This window comes from Camelus bactrianus, chromosome 22 (genome assembly GCF_048773025.1).
Source record: "Camelus bactrianus isolate YW-2024 breed Bactrian camel chromosome 22, ASM4877302v1, whole genome shotgun sequence".
Classification (NCBI taxonomy): Eukaryota; Metazoa; Chordata; class Mammalia; order Artiodactyla; family Camelidae; genus Camelus; species Camelus bactrianus.
This window is the reverse complement of record NC_133560.1, coordinates 31,072,483-31,088,830: the sequence shown is the minus strand read 5'-3', so window position 1 is coordinate 31,088,830 and position 16,348 is coordinate 31,072,483. Positions and strand designations below refer to the sequence as shown.

The 16,348-nt window shown below is 58.3% G+C and overlaps 2 protein-coding genes across 4 annotated transcripts in view; both read left to right on the top strand.

Annotated features, from left to right (window-relative positions):
- Positions 1–3,314: 3,314 nt before the first annotated feature.
- Positions 3,315–5,043, top strand: RPS15 (ribosomal protein S15). Its single transcript, XM_010966641.3, has 4 exons — positions 3,315–3,383; positions 3,779–3,864; positions 4,579–4,813; positions 4,898–5,043. Exons 1-4 carry the CDS (start codon positions 3,381–3,383, stop codon positions 5,009–5,011), a joined length of 438 nt encoding a protein of 145 aa, XP_010964943.1. The 5' UTR covers positions 3,315–3,380; the 3' UTR covers positions 5,012–5,043.
- Positions 5,044–10,334: 5,291 nt separating this feature from the next.
- Positions 10,335–16,348, top strand: part of APC2 (APC regulator of WNT signaling pathway 2) — a 24,608-nt gene continuing 18,594 nt past the window's right edge. For 2 of the 3 annotated variants that reach the window (XM_074351296.1, XM_074351294.1), the window contains exons 1-4: positions 10,335–12,476; positions 15,221–15,379; positions 15,540–15,630; positions 15,749–15,929. In XM_074351296.1, coding sequence (XP_074207397.1) covers positions 15,239–15,379; positions 15,540–15,630; positions 15,749–15,929 — 413 coding nt within the window. In that variant the 5' untranslated portion in view covers positions 10,335–12,476; positions 15,221–15,238. Of the gene's footprint in view, positions 12,477–14,402; positions 15,380–15,539; positions 15,631–15,748; positions 15,930–16,348 lie in introns of those variants that run through there. The other variant, XM_074351295.1, reaches the window with a different exon arrangement.

Genomic DNA, 16,348 nt, shown 5'->3' with positions numbered 1-16,348 from the left:
GAGGGGAGCCTGTCTGGGCTTGGGGCTGGCCTCCACTAGGTGGGGAGGGCTCCTGGGTCCCAGGAACGTCTGAGAACAGAATGAGCAAATCCCTCTTCTACTCTGTGGGACGCCAGGAGCGGCTGTGGCTAATCACTGAAACTTGGTGGTTTAAAATAACATGGATTATCTCAGTTTTGGAGGTCAGGAGTCCAACTGGGCTAAAATCCAGGTGTGGGCAGGGCGGGTCCTTCAGAGGCTCCAGGGAGGAGTGGCTCCTGCCTCTTCCAGCTTCTAGAGGCGCCCGCATCCCTGGCTCGTGGCCCCTCCCTCCATCCTCACCGCCAGCAGCGCAGCATCTCCCATCTCTCTCTGACTCTGACCTTCCTGCCTCCCTCTGATGAGGACCCTGTGAGGACACAGGTCCCCCTGGGAATCCAGGGTCACACCCATCCCAAGGGCCTTAACGCCACTTGCAGAGTCCCTCTGCCTCTGAAGTCACGTGTCTGCAAGTCCCTGGACCAGGACCAGGGACATCTTTGGGGATCACTCTGTCATTGTAAAGACTACAATCAAGATTTCAGAACATAGGGAGGAGGGTGGGAAGGGAGACGGAGTTGGAGATTTGGAGATACTGACAGGTATATAGACGATAGATAAGCAAGTTCATACTGTAGAGCACAGAGAAACATTCAAGATGTTGTAGTGCACGGTGAAAATATGAAAATGAACATGTGTATATTCATGTATGACTGAAAAGTGGTGCTGTACACCAGAAATTGACACAACATTGTAATCTGACTGTAACTCAATAAAAAAAAGTTTTTAAAAAGATTTCAAAACATAGAACCAATTCCTCCAAAATGTACTGGGTGCCTCTAGTGTGCCTGCCTGGCTTTAGATAGTGTAATGAACAAAACAGCCAGAAAGCCTCAACCCAACCCCCAGCCCAGCACATACGGAAAGGGGGCCAGGGAAGTTTGGCTCAGCTCAGAGAGCCAGGAAAAGGGGCACCTCCACCCAAATACCCAAAGTGCCCCTCCAAGATGGCACCCCCCCCATGCACCCCTTCTCCTCCCGTCCTCTCCAGAGCTGCTGCCCTCCTGGTTTATAGGAGCAGGAGCAGGTGCGGCGGGGACCTCGTGCCCTTGCCCTCCCATCACCACCACGTGTCATCCCACCCTTAAAAGTGCCTTTCATTAGCGAGCTGAATTCTCTGTAAATTTAAGGTCCTCTGGTCAAAGGGCACCAAGCAATCCATGAAGGGACTTCCAGCAAGCCAGGAGCTCCCAGGACCAAGTTTGCTTCACACACGTCACACCTCGAGGGACATTTTTTTGTAGCCCCAGACACGGTGCTTGTATTCCACTGCGGACAGGGAAGGATGTCCCCTCGTTGGCCTGGAGTTTGATTGGCTCTCCCATTGGGACTGTGGAAGTGGCTGGGGAAGGCTTAGAACTCCTTCAAGACTTCTCACCTCCTCCAGGCCAGCCCCACCTCCCCACAAAGCCACTTGGCTGAACCAAGCCCCATGCACCTGCTCAGGAGGGGCTGGAGGCTCAATGCCCCCACCCAGCAGGGACACTGAAGCACAGTGGTGTCATGTGGAGGGAGGGGAGAACCATTAGCCTTTTCTCTTGTTTTAGCAGCTCTTTCCTACCCCAGGGCCTTTGCACGTCTGCCCCCTCTTCCAGGACCATGCCTTTCCAGTGGGGCTGGTTGCATCCTCAATCCATTGTCACCAACATGCACGGGAACATGCGTGGGCTTACCTCTGCCAAACATTTCACTGTTGTCTATATGCCACGTGTGTTTTTGTTCTTGTATGCCTCTGTTAATGTTTTCTTTTGCATTAAATGAGTATTTTCTAGTGTAGCATTTTAATTCTTCTAATGATTTTTTTTAATTTTAAAATTTTCTTTATATATTTTATTTATTTATTTATTTTTATTGGTGGTGGGAGGTAGTTAGATTTACTTATTTATTTTTAGAGGAGGTACTGGGGATTGAACCCAGTACCTTCTGTATGCTAAGCTTGTGCTCTTCCACTTGAGCTATACCCTCCCCCTCAATGATATTTTTTTCATTATAATTTCCGAGTTTCTTGGAAGTTGCTCTAGAGTTTACCATATATGCCTGTTTGGTTGTTTTCTATTGTGGCAAAATATAAGATTTACCATTTTTAACCATTTTAAGGAGCACAGATCAGTGGCATTAAGTACATTCACATGGTTGTGTAACCATCCCCTCCATCTCCAGAACTTTCTCATCTTCCCAAACTGAAACTTTAACTCCCCACCCCCCTCCCCCAGCCCCTGGCCCCCAACATCCTATTTCCTGGCTCTATGGATGTGACTCCTCTAGGGACCTCTTATGAGAGGGTTAGGTTATACAGTATTTGTCCTTCTGTCTCAGGATTCTCTCAGTGGTGCCCTCAAGGTCCATCCACATTGTAGCATGTGTCAAAATGTCCTTCATATTTAAGGCTGAACAATATTCCACTGTGTGGATGGACAACACAGTGTTTACCCATCACCTATTGATGGACGCTTGGGTTGTTTCCACTTCTTGGCTACTGTGAATCCTGCTGCTGTGAACATGGACGTGCACATCTATTCAAGTCCCTGCTTTCAGTTTTTGGGATATGGACCCCGGAGTTGAACTGCTGGGCCACATGGTACCACATACATCTTAATTACTCGGATGGACATTAACTTAGGTCCAGTGAATACTGAAAGAACACTCCTATATAGTCCTAGTCCCTTGTCCCAAGCTTGCTGAAATTGTTACATATATTACATCTGTGTGTGTTACAAACCTAGTATTGCAATGCTACAGTTGTTACTTTATATAATTTTGTCTGTTAAAGGCTGGCTGGTCCCTATCAGGGACGCCTTTTCGGACCATCTGTGCCAAGCCAGTGTCCCACCCCTCCCGACGTTCCTCCTGGCTCAGACATCTGTATGCCCTTGTTCCTGGGCTTGGGCCTCGCCCACTGTTACGCGAGCTCCCTGGGGAAGGGCCAGCCCAGAAACCCTGCCTGACAGCGCCTACTGCAAACAGGCACTCCAGAAACACTCTTCACGTGTGGGCGCCGTCATGGAGATTACACAGCACGAATACGAGTTTCCGGAAGGGGCCGCGACGCGTCCCACGTCCCCCAGGTGAGGAAGTGTCCCAAACCCTCAGCGGCCGGCCCCAGCTTGGAGAGCACCCAAGAGCGGCGGAGGCTCCTTTCCGTCTCGCAGCCCGCACTCTGGCCTCCGACAACAGAGGGCGCGCGTTCTCCGTCGGGAAGGCGGAAGCGCGTGGGCGCGCAGGCCGGGGGCGGGGCATCGCGGGCGACCTCGCGATAACTGCGCAGGCGCAGAGGGGGCGGTCCTTTCTGAAGAGCCGACAAGATGGTGAGTGCTCACGGTTGGTGCGTCGGTGCCGGACCTATCTGGCGCCATCCAAGCTCTGGTCACTCAGTGGAGGCTGGGATCAGGGCGCGCGGCCGCGGCAGCCTCCTGCAGGCCTCCAGAGCCGCCAGATATGCGGGCGAGGGGTGGGCCTGGTGGGTGTCGAGACAACCCCGGGCGGCGAAGGCCTGCGTCGGCCGGCATGTCCCAGCCGAGCCCCCGTAGCGCGGAGCTGCGCTTGCCGCCCTGAGACGGGCCAGAGGTGGTGCGTCCTCGCGGGCTTCGGTACCCGCGAGCGCCGCTCGTGTCTCGGCGGGAGACGCGAGCCTGGTAATCCCGCCGTAGGGGTGGGAGGTGGGTCTCGGCGTCCTGCTCACCGCGGTTCCGGGTCCGCGCAGGCGGAAGTGGAACAGAAGAAGAAGCGGACCTTTCGCAAGTTCACGTACCGCGGCGTGGACCTCGACCAGCTGCTGGACATGTCCTAGTAAGTGGCAACGGGGCAGAGGCGGGTGGCGGCGGAGGGGCCCCGGGGCCTGGGCCGCGGCCTGCCCTGCTGACGCGGGCGGGGCTGCGTGCGCTCAAACTATCTGGAGACTATGAAGGTTGAATTTAATAAGATTTCCGCGTGTCCCCCTTGGACGTTTTTCCACTCACTTGGAAATGCAAAGGCTGTCTTCGGCTGCTTTTTAAGATTGGGCATCAGCAGGCTGGGATTTGCCGACCGCAGTCTAATTTTTCCCGGAGGCGGAAGCTTCTGGGCCGAGTGGGTCCGGGGCCCTAGATTTGGAAGGAGGCTTGCTAACAGCCAGGGACGCCCTTTCTCCTGAAGCTGTGCGTGGATCCAGGCTTGGAGGGGCCGGCTTCCTGGGGAGCACTACGCAGGCTCCTCGCTGGCTGGGAGCTTCTCAGGGTTGCCCTGCTCCAGGGTTCCTGAGGCCTTAGAATCTTAGCAGTTTGTCCTCGAAGTTCCAGCTGCTCCGCCCACCTGTAGTCCATCCTCAGTTTCCTCCTATGTAGACATAAAAGTGGAGATACTGGAATTGGAGGGCTTCCCCTGAGCATTTGGCACGGGGCCGTGAGTCCCAGCCTGACCATGAGCATTGCTCTGAGGGCACGACAGGGAGCGGGAACGTTCGTGGGTGGACGGTGGGGCTCGGCCCGGGCTCAGGCCACCCGTGCCGTGCCGCTCTGCCCCCAGCGAGCAGCTGATGCAGCTGTACAGCGCGCGGCAGCGGCGGCGTCTGAATCGGGGCCTGCGGAGGAAGCAGCACTCGCTGCTGAAGCGCCTGCGCAAGGCCAAGAAGGAGGCGCCGCCCATGGAAAAGCCCGAGGTGGTGAAGACGCACCTGCGCGATATGATTATTTTGCCCGAGATGGTGGGCAGCATGGTGGGCGTGTACAACGGCAAGACCTTCAACCAGGTGGAGATCAAGGTGCGTGTGGGCTGTGCTGGGCCGGGCGTCTGGAGGACCCGGCCGCCCACGCCCGCCTGACCACCCCGTTTCCTCCCTCCACAGCCCGAGATGATCGGCCACTACCTAGGCGAGTTCTCAATCACCTACAAGCCCGTGAAGCACGGCCGGCCTGGCATCGGGGCCACCCACTCCTCCCGCTTCATCCCCCTCAAGTAGCCTGCTGGTCAATAAAGGCACCAACTTCTCTAGTCCTAAGTCTGGCAGGTCCTTAGCGTGTGCGGTGTGTCAATACCCAGGAAAAGGGAGCGGGACCGCATAAAACGTGGAGGCTCAGGTGGGCCAGTGCTGGACAGCACATTACCCTGGGTTTCCTGTTGTAGACACGGTGATAGCCCAGCTCGCTGAGTCTGAGGAGCTTTCCTGGGGTGTCTGGTGGGTGGGATCATGAAGTTGTTAAACAGAAAGCAAGGGTCACTGTGTTTATAATCTAATGGAGAAGACGGCTGACTTCAGGAAAGATTGCGTGACAAGATAAAGCGCTTAGGTTGGTCCAGTTTGGCAGAAGGACCCAAGCGTTGAGACCAGATTCTCTGTGGCCACTGTACTACAGTGTCTACCCTCTAACAAATCCCCCAGAAAAAGAGGGCGGTCACGTGAGGAACAGTCAGAATGCTGCTGGACCTCCGGTTTCTAAAGCTCTCCAAGAACCAGGGCCCTACAGGAATGGTGGTTCCTGTGTGGGACTGAGAAGGGACAGGTGAGCCTGGACTACACCTAGCAGGAGGAAAAGATGGGGAGGCAGCCTGTGGGCTCGGGTCACCAGAAAGCACTGGTGGGTGATGGAAAAGATGATGGGTAGAGAGCTGCCACCTGGAAGGTCTCTGGGCCACACGGGCCAAATTTACTTCAGTGTGACCTCCCACCTCTGAACTGCCTGCCTGACCCCAGCAGCTAGGAAGAGAAGGACAGAGCAGGTGAGGCTTCATTGTAGATTCAGTTGTCTATTTTGGAATCTCCATAACTTAAAAAATGAAACTGATGACGTGTTATTCACTTGGCAATTGGCAGAGGGGAGAGACGTGCCCAGAGCAAATGTGCCCTCCAAGGGGACGTGGGTTTTGTTCCTGAGCATGAAAAGCTACACAGGTGTGCAGAGCTTTCAAGCTGCCAGGTCTCCAGGAGAAAAGGCAAGTTCCCTGGGGCGATCGAATCCCTCCATCTTGCAGGATGGGACGGTCGGCAAGATGGGACGGTCCTGGTGGAAGTACGGATGCCTGTCTGCCAGTGTAAGGCTTGTTGATGGGTTGGGGGAGGGTTTTTCTAAATAAAGTTTTATTGGCACACAGCCATACCGTTTCTTACTGGTTCTGGTGCTTTCTTGCTACAACAGGCAGAGGCTGGCCTGCGTAGCCAAAATTATTGACTGGACCTTTAGTGGGAAGCTTCTTGTGTTCTATAAAAACGTGCAGTACCCTCCCTGAGACAGCAGCATCAGTGTGCCCCCCTACATTGGTCCCCCATAGCCCGTGTCACTTTATTGAAGTATAGTCAGTTTACAATGTTGTGTTATTTCCTGGTACACAGCATAGTGATTCAGTTGTACACAGATACCTTTTCATATTCTTTTTCATCATAAGTTATTCCAAGATAATATAATTCTCTGCTGTACAGTAGGTCATTGTTTATTTTATATAGAGTAATGTGTTTCTGCTAATCCCAAACTCCCAGTTTATCTCTCCCCATCCACCCTTCCCCCATGGTAACCATGAGTTTTTCTGTGACTCACTGTTTTGTAAATAGGTTTATGTGTCCCCTTTTTTTAGATTACACATATAAGTGACATCATAAGATTTTTTTTCTGACTTAGTATGACAATCTCCAGGTCCAACCATGTTGTTGCAAATGGCATTGTTTCATTCTTTTTTTTATGGCTGAGTGGTATTCCATGTGTGTGTATGTACAGCTTCTTTATCAGGAAAGTAGGTTGCTTCAGTGCCTTGGCTGTTGTAAATAGTGCTGCTGTGAACATTGGAGTGCATGTGTCTTTCCAAATTAGTTTTCTCTGGGTGTGTACCCAGGAGTGGAGTTGCTGGGTCATAGGGTAAGTCTAGTTTTAGTTTTTTAAGGAACCTCCACAGTGGCTGCACCGAGCTGCATCCCCGCCAGCAGTGCAGGAGGGGTCCCTTTTCTCCACATCCTCCAGCATTTACCATTCGTGGACTTTTTAATGATGGCCTTTCTGCGTGTCACCTTTTGAAGCTTTGAACAAAACTTCCGCCCTGGTCACCACTGGCCACTTGAGTGCACTCAGGGCAGAAGCGGCAGTGATCATTTTTAATTCTTTAAAGCGATCACACTTCTTCTGCAGTTTGTGTGACAATGAAGGGTGACTAGGAGACGTGTATTAGTATCATAAGTCAGACTTGCGGCCTAGCCACACTGCGGCGCACGCTGCAACCGCAAGGTGGCACCCTAATCCAGGAGCACTTTCGGGGGTCCGGGGGGGCGGGGCAGGGGTCCTTGTAACCCAGGACAGCAGCACCCGGTCCCTCTCGTCTGGGCTCCGCCTTCAGACCTTCGCGCCCCATTTCTGCCTCTGTCCGCTCCCTTGGGCTCTAGAACAAGAGTACTTACCCCAAGGCCGCTGGCCGCCTCCACCAGCTCAGTCAGAGGCAGCTCCATCGCTGGGACTGGGGGCTCAGCCTGGCCTTCTGGTCGGTCAGCTATCTTCAGAACCTGGCTCGACCTCGTCCCACCGCCCCAACTACGACCACCCAAGCGAGGCCTCCACCACCTCCCACCTGGATGTCAAAGGAAATGCAGGTCATCCTCCCCTTTCTTCCCCCACTGTCTTCCCCAGGCTCGGCAATAACGCCCGGGGTCCCCCCGTGGTGCAGGAAGCCCCGCCTCCCCGCTGCTCTTCAGCCTCTCCAGGCGTTCCCCCTACAAGCCTTCCCACGGGTGGTGCGCTTTGCCCGGACGCCCTTCCCGCTGATTCACGGTACCACCTCCTGGAGACTAACTACCCTCACCATCCCCGCCAAAGTAGTGCCCCTTTCTCTTGCTGCTGCTTTGCCTTCCCTGGACATGGCAGAGCTTATGATAACGCCCCCTCCGCGACCCGCGCCGGCCCTACCCACCATCCTTCCCAACCACGCTCCTGCTGTCTTCCCACTGTCCCCCACATTTCCCCTACCCCACCCTTCCCGGACCGGCGGTCCTCTCGCCCCGGGTCTCTCGGCCCTGCCCACGGCCTGTTCTCCCTTTAGCCACCAGAGAACGCATGTGAGCACAGATGGGGCGCGTCCCTGCTCTGCCCACCGCACCCCCGGGCCCTGCACAGCCTGACCCACCCTATCACCTCCTCGCCGTCACCTCCTGTCCCTTCCCTTTGTGCTGGCTGTTCTTCTGCCGGATGCTGTTCTCTCTTGAGTTACTTCTCAGGTCTCTCTCTATTCAAGTGTCCTTCTCAGCAGACCTTCACGCCCACCCCCCACCCCCGCCTCCCCTCGGCGCCCACAGCTAGAACATGTCTTATTGACTGTTTGTCCCTCTCCCTTCAATGTCAGTTGCCCGTGGGCAGGGGATTTGACTGTTTATTGCGCAGGGCCCAGAACACAGTAGGTGCTTAATAAGTGTTAGTTAAGTGACTGGTTATGCGTGGTATCGCCCCATCAGTCCTCTCCGTGCCCAGCGCCCAGCTCAGAACTTAGCAAACAGCGGGCGCGCAGCCCGTGTTTGCTGAATGACTAATGAACGGAATGCGCAGCCCCGGCCTCTGCAGAAACACAGTCCAAGCGCGCAGCGACTGTGGCCGAAGGGCGGAGCCCCGCTCCATCCCCCCGAGATCTCCATCCTCAGTGGGGCCCTTCCTACCCCGGGCCCACTTTCCAACCAGACCGCTCCCACAGCTCCCGTGAGAGCCCTTCCCCGCCCTTCCGCCGCCCCCAGAGAACCCTCCCCCACCTCTAGGGCTCCCCAACCTGGTCAGACCCCTGCCCCTCCCCACTGTCTCTGTTCGCGCAGGTCCCCGCCCCCACCTCCCTCACTCGGGATCTCCTCAGGCCGCCCCTCCCAAGTCCTTAGTCCCTCGAGACACCGTCCCCTAGCCCGTGCGAGACCCCACACCCCCCTCATTCTCCCTCTTCGCGTTAGAGTCCCCGCCCTGGCCTCGCTGTGTGACCCCTCTCCACCCCTTGTTCCGCGCAGGCGCAGGGTGTCCAGGCCGGTCCCCCCCACCCCCACCCCCGGCGGTAGAGGGGCGGGGCGCGGGCTGGTCTAGGCGGCCGCGGCTCCATGGGGCTCCTGGGGCTGCTGAGCCTGCTGCACTCGGCTTTCTTCGGGGACCAGGTAGGGCGCGGGGGTCTCGGCCACCGGGGGAGGGGCCTGACTGTAAGCACGGCTAGGGCGAGAGAGCCGCAACCCGGGACGGGATGAGGACCGCGGGAACGTGGTCGCGGCAGCAGGAGGCACACGGGCACGTGCACGAAATCTGGACGGGTCTGGGGTCTCAAGTAGTCGCTGTGGAGACTGTTGCCAGGGAAACCGCCTCAAGATGGATGCCGGATTGGGAGCCCCTCCCCCGCACCGCAGCGACACCCTCACTCGGGGTTTGCGCAAGCGCGGCCTTGCCAGGTCCAGCTTTCGGCCTCCGAGGGAGGCACCCTGGACCCCTCCTCAACTGCACAGTCTAGGAAACTGGCTAGGGCAGAGGAGCTGCTGCCGGGACTTGCTGTGTCGAGGCTCCGCCCTGCCCAATCCGGTGGGGGGACCGTGCCACGCCCTGCACCTCTCCAGGCCTCAGTTTCCCCTTCTGGACGCGGAGTGTAGGGTCCACTTAGATGTGCTCCCACGCTTATGGTTATAGTAATATCCATCCCACCCGGCACGAGCGCTTTCCCGGCCGCGAAATCTTTCTGAATCCTGAGGCTAGAACATCCCCTCTTTAAGAGGAAACTGAGGCTGGAGGAGTGTAGCGGGGACCCCAAGGTCACGACGCAGGCAGGGCTGCAGCCTGAGCGCCGAAGGGAGGGGCCAGCAGAGGACACCACCTGGAGGCCTGCGGGAGCTGTCCGCGGTGCTGACGGGGCTTCACGCCCACACGCTCCACTCCCGGGAAACTGAGGCCCAGAACCCTGGTTAGGCAACCCATCCCGGGTTGGGAATCGGGAAATCAGCCTAGTCCGGCCAACCCCCCCTGCCCCTCTTCAGGGGCGCCCCCTCAACTGTCAGGGCCCTTGCCCAACCACCCAGCCCAAACCCATCTCTGATCTCATGACCACCTCGTGCCTTCCTGCTCCGCTGCGCCCCCATCCAGCTCCAAGTTGAGGGACACCCTGGTTCCGCCCCTAGCCCCTGACACAGCGCAGGCTCAGTGGGGAAGGGCGAGGAATCAAGAGGGAAGAGACGCCCGGGGTCAGGCTCAGAAGGCCCAAAGACTGCTCCGTGAGTGACTGGCTGTGTGCCGGGCTGAGTCCTGGGGGATGGGGGGTGTTTCATGGTGGGGATGGGAAGAAGTGATCTTTGCGCGGTAGGGGGCGCAGAAGATGCCAGGGAGGGAGACTGGAGAGGGCCCCCCACTGGGCCTGGTGACTGCGCTTTCTCAGCTCCCTGAGATTGGGTCTGTGGTCCTGGGAGGCTCCTGAGTTTCCCAAGGCTCTTGTGGTCCTAGAATGTCCAGTGATCCTGAGTCTGGTTGTGGTTCAAAGATTTACGGGGTCAAGGATTTGGAGTGGTGTCAGGGACGTGATGTTCCAGAGGCTTGGAGACAAGGGCATTTTGCCCTAGAGCCTCAGCTCCCATGTGCCCTCAGCCTTCCAGGCCCCAGCCACACCCAGAGTGATAAGTGCCCAGGGAGGGCCTGATGGGGCTCATGCATGAACTCAAGCAATGTGCTCCCTGTCCTGAGCCTGTTTCCCCATGTGTACAAGGACAAGACTGGCCATGGGACCCTCCCAAGCTCTGCCAGCTCTAAGGGTCTGGCTGAGGGGCCTAGAGAGTAGTGACATCTGAGACTGGGTAGGGGAGCTGAGACTTAGGTCCAGTCGGGGTGGGGGCAGGGATTCTCCAACCCACCTCTCAGTGATCAAAGGGGAAGCTGAGGCCAGAGAGAGACATGCCCAAGGGCATTCAGGGAAATCGAGGTGCAGCTGAAGCCAGGGCCCCAGGCTCTGTCCTCTCCCCACCCTCATTCTAGCTTTGCCCAGTCTGCCCTGCTTTTCCGTAGTCAGTTCAGCCCCATGACTCCTCCAGGGGGACTGCCCCTGCTCTAAATGCTTCATAACTTCTCTGGTCCAGCCCCACTGCCCTCTGTCCTCCGTGGCCCCCCAGGAGTCCATCTTTCCTGAGTGGTCTCTGGTTTCTCCTGGCTCTGGGCATTGCACATGCTGTTTCCTCGGCCTGGAATGCTTTTCTCCTCCTTGACCCCATGACCAACTCTTAGTCATTCTGAAAAGCCCCAGCACCAGTGTCCCCTTCTCAGTGCAGCCTTCCCAGCCTCTGGAAAGAGCCTTTCTGCCCACTGCACCCCCCTTCCCAAGCTCCACAGGCTGGGGGCAGCTGTGTCCAGCTCTGGAGGCCCTGAACATTCAGGCCCCCACATCTCCTGGTCCTGGTGCCTCCTTTGTCCTTCAGACAGCGGGCAACCTGAGCCACAGCTGCAGATTTGGGCTTTTGATGTTAAACCCTCAAGTGGCCTCTGGGGACCCATGGTTGATCTGAGACAGCTAGGGACATGTACTCCTGGTACCCCAGACCCCTCCCTCCTCTGGCTTCCCTTATGTGAAGGTGAATTATGGGTGCGACCAGAGACAGAGACCCAGACAGAGATTTAAAGAAAGCAGGGGGATGTGGGCAGGGACATGATGTCACAGCAGATGCCCACAGAGGTGCTGACCCTCTGCCAGGGAGACAGGGAGAAATGGGGAGAAATGCAGGGTCCCAGGTGCTTCCCAGCGTGCCTGCCCATCCACCACGCTCAACTCCTACACCAGCCAGAATCCTGGGGTGGGGGTCCAGCTGGAACCCCAAACCTGGCCTGCTCTGACCCATCCGAACAAGACCAGGCTGGATCTTTAGGGAAGGGCTTTCTGTCCTGCCCCTGGAGCTTCCCTCCCTCCACCTTAAGATTCTGATGTAACATCCAAGACTGGATGGTTTACTATCAAATTCTGCAGATCCAGCCATGGGCGCTTCCAAGAGGCCATTTCACCCCAGAATGGGGTGGAGGACACGAGGTCGTGGTCCTCAGGGTGCGCCCTTCCTTTTGGGGGTTCACCCCCACACATGCACACCCCCTTGAACCCGTGCGGAGGTCCGATGCCCGGCGGCAGCCGCTGATCCCCGCCCCGGGCAGCCATTGGCTGTTGCCATGGCACCAGCCCATCTTCCCGCTCCGCCATTGGCCGCCGCGCCTGCATCCCGCATCCTGCATCCTCCCCCGCTCGCTGTGGTCTCGCCCAGCGCCCAGAGCGGCGGCGCCGCCTGGTCAGGCCCGGACCGGGCTTTGTTCGCCACAGAGCCCCTCGCCCTCGACGACAAAACCCCGGAGCCCCGGAATCCACGCCCCGAGGCCGCCCCGTCCCTGGAGGACTGGGAGCTCGGGCGGGGCCCGCGGAGCTGGGCTGAGGGAGGAAGACCCAGGCTTTCGGCGCCCCGGCCAGCCGAGCCCCAGTGAGATAAAGTAAGCGAACGCTTTCCCTGGGTGGAGGGCAGGGGGTGCGGCCTCCTCTTCTGCCGTGGATCTGCATCCCTTTCTCTCTGCCTCAGCACACACTCCGAAGCCTCTTTCTTCAGCTTGGAGCCAGAGGAGAAACTGTCCCAGGGAGGTGGGCGTCTGCTGCGCAGCAGCTGGTCCCGCGCAAACACCCACTCACAGGTTTCAACACCCAGACCTCCCAGAGTCTGCCGGCAGGCCTGCTGTGTGCTTTAGGAGATGGTGCTGCACCTCTCTGGGGGCCAGTCAGATTAGAGGAAATGCGGCCCCTCGGTGCTCATTCAGACAAACCGCCAGCTCTTGGTGCTTTCCCGTCAGTGATGGAGATCTCTGATGCAGGGCCCTGAGGCAGCCTGGGGGCTAGGGGTAGGCAGGAGAGCTTCTAGGAGGAAGTTGCATGTGAGGGATAGCAGGAATCAGGAAAGGTGTTTGGGGTAGGAGAACTGAATGTGCAAAGGCCTAAGGGAAAGAGAGCTGCTGGTGGCAGTGATGTGGGGTGTGTGTGGAGGAGTCACATCTTATGCTGAGGGGGCTGGGAAGCCATGGAGACACTGGGTCAGGGAAGAAATGGAACTCTCCTTGTGACTTTCGAAGTTCCCTCTGGCTGAGCCTGCCAAGTGGACTGTGGGAGGCCAGGAAAAGGCTGGCAAGGCTTCCCTGGGAGGGTCCAGCTGAGCAGAGCTTGAGGGGTTTGTGAGAATGTGGTGTTTGTGAATCCAGATTATAATGAGGGAGCCTGGTGGGCGGCCTTGCTGCCAAGTTCAGTTTGATGGGAACTCGGGAGTGACCACTAGGTGTGGGGGGAGCAAAGATGTCTGAAGCCTGGCCTGGGCCATTCCAGAAAAGCCCTGTGAGCACAGCCTGGGAGAGGGCCCGGGTGGGGTGCTCTGGGTTTGGGGCATGGGAGGACATGCCCAGGACGCGTGCTCCCCCCGGCCAGGCATGGCGTGATGGCTCAGCCAGGACACAGGGCTCCATCAGGACTGTAGGGGTCTGGCTGCAACCCTGGTCTGTTCTGATCCCCAGCTGGGACCCCTGACTAAGCCGTGGCAGGGAAGGCTGAGGTCATCAGGTAGCCAGCCTCCCCCACCTGACACACTGTCCTCATGGGACTTCCCCATCTGCCTGGGACTTGCAAATTGCTCCATGATCACCACCCCACCTAGACTCACATCAGCCCACAAGACAGGCCTGGCCAACCGAGTTCTCCCCATTCGTCAGACATGCAAACCAAGGTCTTGGGTCGGGAGGTGCTTCTGTGTGTCCAGCACTGCCTGGACTTCCAGACACTTCCAAGGCAGCATCTGGGTTCCAGTCATGCCTTGTGTGTCCACTAGCCTCCGTTACTCTCTCTGAACAGCCTAATGGTGGTCCCTGAGACTCAGGATTGTGACAAGGAGTCAGATGACAGGGCCAGGCCCACAGTAGATCCTGAGCGGTTAGAATGGACTGACCCCACTTGGGGCTGAGTTCTTCCCCCAACTCCAGGTCCAGCTGTGCCCTTGGGGACCCCAGGGTTGGTGGGGGACTCAGCAGGGGAGGAGGAGGAGGAGAGAGAGGAGGATAATGAGCCACTGAATGAATGAGGGCCGAGGGCTGCCAGGTTGAGGGGGAGAGGGAGGGATCAGGTGCCCTGCTGTGGGCAGGCAAGGGCTGACTGATCTGGGGAGGGGGCTCAGGCAGGCGGGGCGAGGGGGCTCCCAGGGAGGAGGTGGCGGAGGGGATGGGCTGCCATTGGTGTACCTCAGACAAAGGCGGAGGGAGGGGGTGAGGGCTGATGGGAAGGGAACAAAGAGGACGGGGGGCCGGGGTTGGGACGGCTCATCTGGAGGGCCAAGCGCCAAGCAGAGGGAGGAGGCACTGGCCAGCTGGACAGAGGGAGGAGGCTGGGCTGGAGCAAGAAAGGACAGCCAGACACACAAAGAAGCCAGCGGCGGTGGCAGAGCCTTGGGGATGGGGCGTGGGACACCGGGGGCTGCAGGGGCTGGCAGAGGGCTGACCGGAGGGGCACCAGGCCAGGCAGGTAGCTACTCCAGGTCCAACCACTGATGAGGGGGTGTGGGGGCTGCAGGGCATCCAGGTTCCACACCCTCAGGGTGACCGTGGTAGGTTGGGGTCTGTCTGTCCTGCTGTCCAGCCACAGGGGGTCCACTGTCAGCCTGACCATGGCTTTCTTGGAACCTCCACGGCATTCTTGTCCAGCGACTGGACCAGGTGCCAGGCTGTCTACCCAGCCTCTGCATAGCTATCTTTATTCAGGAGAGGGTCTTGGCTGTCCATCCATCTGTCTGTCTGTCTCTCTGGCTATGTGTCTATGAGCCTGGTGGCAGTGGGCTGGCCAGTCCACCTGCTGGTTTAAACTATCATGCTGTCTGTCCTTCTAGGGGGTTGTCAGCATATATGTCCAGGCCCAGCAGTGAGGGCCGATGGCTATCTGGGTCTTGTCTGTTGGTCAGTGGGCTGTCTGTCTGAACACCTGTCTGATGGCTGTATCCATCTGTTTCCCGTTGTCTCTGCCTATGTCTGTCACTCCATCTGCCGTGTTGTCTGTCCCTCGGATTCCCTGGGCCAGCACTGTCCTCTCTGCAGCAGGCCACACCAGCCACTCTGGCCCAAGATCCACCCCAGGTTTGGGTTGTAGGGTTTGGGCTTAGGTCAGGGGCCAGCCCCTCACCAGGCCCTTGGATGATTCCTCTCTCCTGTGGCTCCAGGCACTGCAGGAGCTGAAGATGACGAGCTCCATGGCACCCTATGAGCAGCTGGTGCGGCAGGTGGAGGCCTTGAAGGCCGAGAACAGTCACCTGCGGCAGGAGCTTCGGGATAACTCAAGCCACCTGTCCAAGCTGGAGACAGAGACATCAGGCATGAAGGTAAGGGGAGGCAGGGCAGGGGATGTGGGCCGGGGTCTCAGGGACAAACCCCAGGGTGCTGGACCCAGGGATGGGCAGGCAGGACTGGGGGCCTCTCCCAGGGGACTGGACCCGGCACAGTGCAGATGCTGACCGCCCTCTTTCCTGTCTCCACCTTCAGGAGGTCCTGAAGCACTTACAGGGCAAGCTGGAGCAGGAGGCCCGAGTGCTGGTGTCCTCGGGGCAGACTGAGGTGCTGGAGCAGCTGAAAGGTAAGGGGCTGGCCTGGGGGCCACCCCCCGCACACTGGGGCAGCCCCTGGCCCACTCCCAGCGGGAACTGGGAGGGGGGAGGGGTGCTCACTGGGCCTCTCCCTCCGCACCCATCCAGCCCTGCAGATGGACATCACCAGCCTGTACAACCTCAAGTTCCAGCCCCCGGCTCTGGCCCCAGAGCCAGCTGCCCAGACCCCTGAGGAAAGCCCAGTACACAGCTCCGGGCCCTCCAAGGACAGCTTTGGGGAGCTGAGCCGGGCCACCATCCGGCTGCTGGAGGAACTGGACAGGGAAAGGTGAGATGGCGGGGAACCTTACCAGAGGCTGCTTTCACAAGGTTCCACCCACAGCCTCTCTACTTTCTGATGTCCCCCATGTGCCCTGACCACTGAGCCTACCCACCCACCTAGTGAGTAGCCCCCCGCCCACACCCTGCCCCCTGTGGAGCCCCAGCCCACTTTCCTGGCCCAGCTAACCTCAGCTGGAGGACAAAGGGGAGGGGGCCATTCCTGGCAGAGGGGAAGGCTCCTGGGAGATGTCCCCATGGGCCCCGACATGCAGGCGTCTCTGGGGACAGGGCTGTGTCCAATGCCAGGCCTCAGAGTCAGGCCTGGAGCCAGAAGGACTCAAGGCGGCCTTTGTGGAGAAAGGACTGCAGCGCAAGAGACCAGGGCCTGGAGCCGGAAGGAGGCAGGGTCCGGGTGCCTAGCTCACT

Bases quoted from the DNA above. Each gene is read 5' to 3' on its own strand.
- RPS15 (XM_010966641.3), top strand. The intron at 3,865-4,578 runs GTAAGTGGCAAC...CTCTGCCCCCAG, and splicing joins CAGCTGCTGGACATGTCCTA to CGAGCAGCTGATGCAGCTGT. The intron at 4,814-4,897 runs GTGCGTGTGGGC...CTCCCTCCACAG, and splicing joins TCAACCAGGTGGAGATCAAG to CCCGAGATGATCGGCCACTA.